Genomic DNA, 6155 nt, shown 5'->3' with positions numbered 1-6155 from the left:
TATATATATTTATGAGATTGTAACTTAGAAAATGTCATTTTATGTACTATTGTTTTCTCGTAACGCCTTCTCAAATAGGACGATGTCCACGTTTTCCTGGTGTTGTTTGTGCCTATGGCCAGTTAACTACGAGGGCTCAATTTTTACATGAATACATCAAGGAGACGTGTTTATTTCTTTCCTACAGTGAGACGATTTTATAAAAATGACGAATTTGGATCTTCGTATTTTATTGGCATTCGTCGCAACATTTGTTTGAACCTGAATTTGTCGGTAAACGTTTGGGCCTGTGGACCTTGTTGTTTCCATATCGATTCTAGTATAAATTCTGATTGAACATTTGACCAGTTATCCTCTAACTACTTTCGAAATAGGCCTCAACATAAGCAGCTTCAATATAATGCGATAAGGTCAATAATGGCGGCAATATGGTTTGTTGCAGAAAACATCAAATCGAGTTTATAGTAAAAAATAATTTGGCTCGCTGCCCGTTACAGCGGGAAAGGACGTAATAGCGCTAGTTGGGGAACTCTGAAACCGCACTAATAACACCACTCAAATCTAGTATGGCGCATTGATAAGAATAATAATGGAGATCATTCTATGAAGCAGGCACAAGTAAATATAAACGATCCTCAACGTCAAAGATGTCCATTGCTTTACACAATGCAATATTCAAACTCAATGAAAACGGAAGATCGGTTACGGCTAGCTGCTTCTCCACAGTTCATCAGTATACTAGTAAGAGAACAAAAGAGCTTCGACTCTTTCTACGTACATGCGGCGAGCCTTCACTCGAGCTCGCTTGTTTGTTTCCTCGAGCACTGCAAATCAATGAATATGTTTACTTTTTGACTTCTTTTCAGAAATGGAGGAATCGCTTTCCGACCGCCACTTGAGGAGGTTCGCGCTAAGTACTTTCTGCAGATCAAGAGGTTTCTTTCAATACCTCACCACTTCAAAGGAGTTTCAAACACCAACGAAGGAACGCTTGCCTTCGCATCAATCATCGAAAAACATGCTGTATGAATATATAATAGCAAAATTAAATGTATTTGATGGGTTTTTTTTTCTATCATGGGAAAAAATAGTGCCAAGCACGCAGCCAACGTTATCGACAAACCAAATATGGTGGTTCAATCACATACATTTTAAAATCTGTTAAAGGCGGCATTTATGCAGTAGGAAGTCTCACAAAAGAAACATCGCAATGATTGAACGTAGCTGGGTATTTGATTGAATCCAAATATCCTTGAACCTTCGATTCAATACCATACGTTCCCAATTTACTATTTTTTTCTGGCGTTAAACTTGTTGTCTTGACCCAGACGCAGTAGAAAACAAACTTACATATTGACGGGAATCACGTTCCTATAGAAGTCTGTTTTTGGGCCTAATCTAATTGCTAAAGTGTTCACGACCTCTAGGAATAGAATTGTCTTCAGAAGTCTACAACCGCTTTCAAAGGCAAAAAGAGATACCTTTACAGTTAGCCAAATTCACCTACACGGGGTTACGGCCATAAAATTGTTTCGGAGCAGGAACGGGCCTCTGCAGACAAACTTAACTAATTATTTTTTCTGCAGCGCAAAACAAAGGTTCTAGGCTTCACTCCGAAGTTCCTAAATAGAAATATATTCAATAGCAATGAAATCTGTTTCGATGGGATGTGAAAGGAAACCAAATACTCTAATCAAGGTAGACCGCACAGAATCTAGCAGTCTAGGGTCTTATGGGAAATGGCGACCAGGACAGCAGTGGCAAGAAGTTCACGCTCAACGGATAAAATAGATATCGTTTAATATGTGTAGTTAATTAAATGCTAGTTATCTCAGTAAGGGTTAATGTAATGAGGTTCGTGTTTACTACGAAAAACTCTCTCATCATTTATATATCATATATTTGAGAAGTACATGTTTAAGGACAGCGTGGAGCTGGTGCAATATGTCTATACACTTTTCTTTATTTTCTAGGTAAAAATAAATCAGCTTTATGCTGATGCTAGCCAGGTACTCGAGCAGGTAGAGAGAACACGGGACCGCTTTGAGAGCTGGGTAGCGTTTGGTGGAATTGATTTAGATGCCGTTGTTCAAGACTTCTGCAAGACCCCCGATGAGTGGCGATTGAACCTAAAGATGGTGAAAATTAAGAGTCAGGAATTTGTCAAAATGAACATGTAAGAACAAATGCAGATTTCGCTTTTTTTTTAATCGAAGACTGGCAAAATACGTATGAGTGGTGTATTTGTTAGCGTACCATAAAGCTCATATTTAACATAAATTCGCGTAGTAATTTTAGATAAGCTCTGGGGTAAATGCATGCTACTTCCGTTAAATCCATCCCTAAGTTGACTTTTAGATAGACGAAAAACGACTATTGGACAGTCGGAGTTTACCAGCAGTGATATGTATATGACGTAGCTGAAGTGTTCGAGTTAGGTTCATCCTCTGTAAGACTTACAAACTTGCTTAGTGAGTTTTAAGCCGAAGTGTTTCCTTATACAGGACAACCCTATTCTAGCCGACGTTGAATGTAAAAGTCTGTTGTCCTAAATCTACCAATTTGGGAAGGTCTTTTTCAGAGGGTACTTCTAAACTTAAGTGTTTAATACATGATTGCTATAATGAACTGGTGAAAGGCGCATTAAACATGCGCGGTATGTCTTTAATATGCTAATAGTGAACTTTGGCTAGCCTATAAGAACTTCCAATTCAATTAAAAAAAACTGCAAGTTAATGGTGAACCATTGGTGCCTTTCAGTGAAGAGGAAAAGTTCGATTGCATAACTGTGAGTTATGCTCCGATCAAGTCGTACATTGATTACCTGCTGTCAGAAATTAACAGCACTTTGGTTCGAGTTCTGCAGAGAACCATATCGCAGGATGCATCCAGAATACAAGTGTTTATCCAGGAGTCAACAAGCGCTTTACTCAGAAGGTCGCAAACGGTTGAGGAAATGACCGAATCAATCATAAAGTTTGAAGAAATCAAATTGACTAAATCTGAGGTTAGAGGAAAAATTTGAATGTGAAGGTAACGATGGTCACAAATATGTCCTTCCCTCTGCCTCTTGGATGTTCCTGATAACGAAACCCTTAATGTAGTACTAAAGTATAATCTATATATGTATATATAGACGTGTCACAATACCACATTGATCCAATATTTAGTATGAGTATTATCAAAGCATAATAATACAGTTTTTTAACCGGACCATTGCTTGAGCCAAACGACAATACCTACCATTGAGTCCTTTTAGATTGATGGCCTTGCCACATGCATATGCATGTGCAACATATGTGTATATATATATATATATATATATAAGAAATTTCCGTCGCTTACTTATAAAGCTCCAATTGCTTTTATACAAATGGTATAACTTTACAGCTTCGTAGTGTCTACGAGCAGAACGAGGTAAAAAACGAGATCCTCGGCCGTTGGAGCCGTAAAAGCGTTAAGGAGCTGAGCCAACTAAACGCTCAGTGGGATACTCTGGATCGCCTGCTAGAAGATTTCGAGGTCAGCGTGAAGGAACAGACCGAAATTCTAAGGGCTAACGTCCTAACAAAGATGCATAATTTTGACAGTGATGTCATTCGATTTGGACAACGTTGGAAAAACAGTCGACCAAAGAAGCAGGACAATCCTGGACAAACCGCACAGCTTCTTAAAGAGTTTCGGCTGGAGCTTAATGCCCTGCTAAAAACTAAAACAGAGCTCATGTGAGTGCCTTATGTTTTATCACTCATCCTCATTGTGAGCTACCACGTGTATAGAGAAGGATTGCCATTAAATGATCCCACCACTGATACGTTACTACTTGATCCACCTGCCTATTTTCAGGGACGAAACTGTGCACTTCGGTCTGAAACCGCCCGATATTGTCGAGTTAGAAGCAATGGCAAGGGCATTTGATGATGAAGAAAAAGTATGGCTGATGTTCGAAGAATTTGAAAACGATATTAATAAGGTGGCCGACGAGGAGTGGGTTGTGGTCAGGTTAGTACGAATCAGTATCATAAGTCTGTGCATGATTCTACGAAACACGAATCTAATGATGCTATACGAATTACATTAAGGATTGAGCCTAGTCAATGCAACGTTTATTTTTCTAGAGATACAATACAGCTATCTAATAATTGTAAGAACTTCAAGATATAGCATCAGTATATCAACTATTTGGTGTGACATCGTAGGGGCCGTCTACATCGTTTCGAGAGTTTATTAGACGATTGGAGTCGTCGTCTGAAGGATATCGAGGAAAGTGCCGTCGCTGATCCATTATTCGCTCAGATTGATTCTTACAGAGAGATGCTCATTGTCCTCAAGTTCTGTAAAGGCGAAGAGTTTTCAGCGCAACATTGGGCAGATCTGTTCAATCTCACTCAGATTCCAGTGAAAACCGTCGACAAACTGCTATTTAGAGATTTCCTACAAGCAAAGGCAGCTTTGCTGAATAACGCGGATCAACTCAAAGGTATGTTTCTATATAACAGAAAGATAAAAATTTCAATGCTCAACTTTTATCTTCAATAATCAAAATCTGTTCAGTCATCAGTGACACCCAGCTTCCTATATGTAATACACATTTACCATACATATACGGATTTAGAGCTGGACGTTGTCGTGCGCCGTAGGGGCCGATATATTTTGCACCATCGCTTAGGCAGATTGTATCTAAACAGACGGACACGGTAAATCGAAGTGAAAAGAAAATCCAAATATCAATAAATATTTGAGAGAACCGTAAGGCATTTCTTTCTGAGAAAGCCAAATTTTATAATTTCAGAAACGTTTAGGTAACAGCAGTGCAAAGGAAAAAAATATGATTTTTATGAGGCCAATACGTTAGAATGGACCTTCTTGTGTATAAGACGACTGTCCTTAATACTTAACTGGGTAGGCTCAATTTTGATAAACTTTTACGTAAATGACTCGTTTGCATCATTAGTATCATGAATTAATTTAAAGAATTAAATTGTTTCGATTAATAAATACGGACTAACTGTACGGACTCACACAGCCGAATAAATAAGTTAGTTTTAACTATGTCAAGTTAAATTCATCGTAGTTATGTTATACTGTTGAACAGTATAGAGTTAACCACAATCGTGAAATAATTTACGTACATAGGTAGCCAGCGCTGGCGTAATGTTTGATGCAATATCACCTTCAGTCGATAATCTCATGAGAAATCTTCACTCGAATTTGAATCTGGGACCACTAATTCATTGATTCTTTCTGACATTCAGCGAAAGAGGCCCTATTTGTCATGCAGTTGCTCGATGAAAGATACGATGTCCTATCGGGCGCTGTTAGTAGTGGATAACATGCCAGAGAGAAAGAGCTCGACAATGCGAACGATTCTAAAGCCCTGCTTCATCTGAAAATGAAGCTTTATACTGCTCTTTAGGAGGCGCAATGCTAGCTAAACGTTTCCAAGTTATAATCCCTCGTGTATCCTCAGATAGCCTCTACACGGATTTTTACACTATAGCGATGAAGACACACGTACCGAATGAGCAGCATAAATGCTCATTTGTACAGTATTGTTCGATCTATTGTACACTGTTGTCTATTCTTGTTGTATAATGAAGCTCAATTATCCTGACAGTTACGCGTTTAAATAATTTAACTTTGTTCCTAGCTCGTTTGATACATATCGTTGATTGTCGGTCAGTTTACTATGACAGATATTTTTTGACATAGGCAATAATTTTGTCCCATGGTGATTTGGGATGCAAGCCATGCTTTCCGCAGCGAGAGACAAGATGTTCTATAAAATCGCACTTTGCATGTAATAGTAGCTCTCCTGACCCAATTCAGCCCCCGGGACAGTCTTTTTGACTCGTAGAACGAAACTCTCCCTGTGACGTTGTAAGGACCGAAAAAGGCAATTTTTGTATATTTGACCAGTCGAGTCCTTTGTGTACCCTTTCTGGTCTCGAGCAGACATTACGCGATATTGTCGACGTAAAACTACAAATAACAGTTGCATAGAACTCCTTATTTGAAACTCTCCATCCAAATACCTCACCTACGTCAGCTCGTTAGAAATCATCTCATACTTTTTGGTTAATAGCATTTTTTTCAGTTTTTTAGCAGTCTGTCAAAAGCATAGATTTATATATAGTACCACGTTAACAGAAGCC

At 38.7% G+C, this 6155-nt stretch overlaps 1 protein-coding gene across 1 annotated transcript in view; it reads left to right on the top strand.

Moving 5' to 3' along the window:
- btv (dynein cytoplasmic heavy chain beethoven) overlaps window positions 1-6155 on the top strand; it is a 28876-nt gene that overhangs the window by 3731 nt on the left and 18990 nt on the right. The window contains exons 4-9 of the mRNA XM_086972063.1: window positions 867-1023; window positions 1974-2176; window positions 2761-3007; window positions 3391-3725; window positions 3847-4002; window positions 4200-4480. Of these exons, the coding sequence (XP_086828189.1) occupies window positions 867-1023; window positions 1974-2176; window positions 2761-3007; window positions 3391-3725; window positions 3847-4002; window positions 4200-4480 (1379 nt within the window). The remainder of the gene's footprint in view (window positions 1-866; window positions 1024-1973; window positions 2177-2760; window positions 3008-3390; window positions 3726-3846; window positions 4003-4199; window positions 4481-6155) is intronic.

Source organism: Varroa jacobsoni, unplaced genomic scaffold, assembly GCF_002532875.2.
Source record: "Varroa jacobsoni isolate VJ856 unplaced genomic scaffold, vjacob_1.0 scaffold_1381, whole genome shotgun sequence".
Taxonomy (NCBI): Eukaryota; Metazoa; Arthropoda; class Arachnida; order Mesostigmata; family Varroidae; genus Varroa; species Varroa jacobsoni.
The sequence above is the reverse complement of the archived record's forward strand: the minus strand, read 5'-3'. Positions and strand labels throughout refer to the sequence as shown.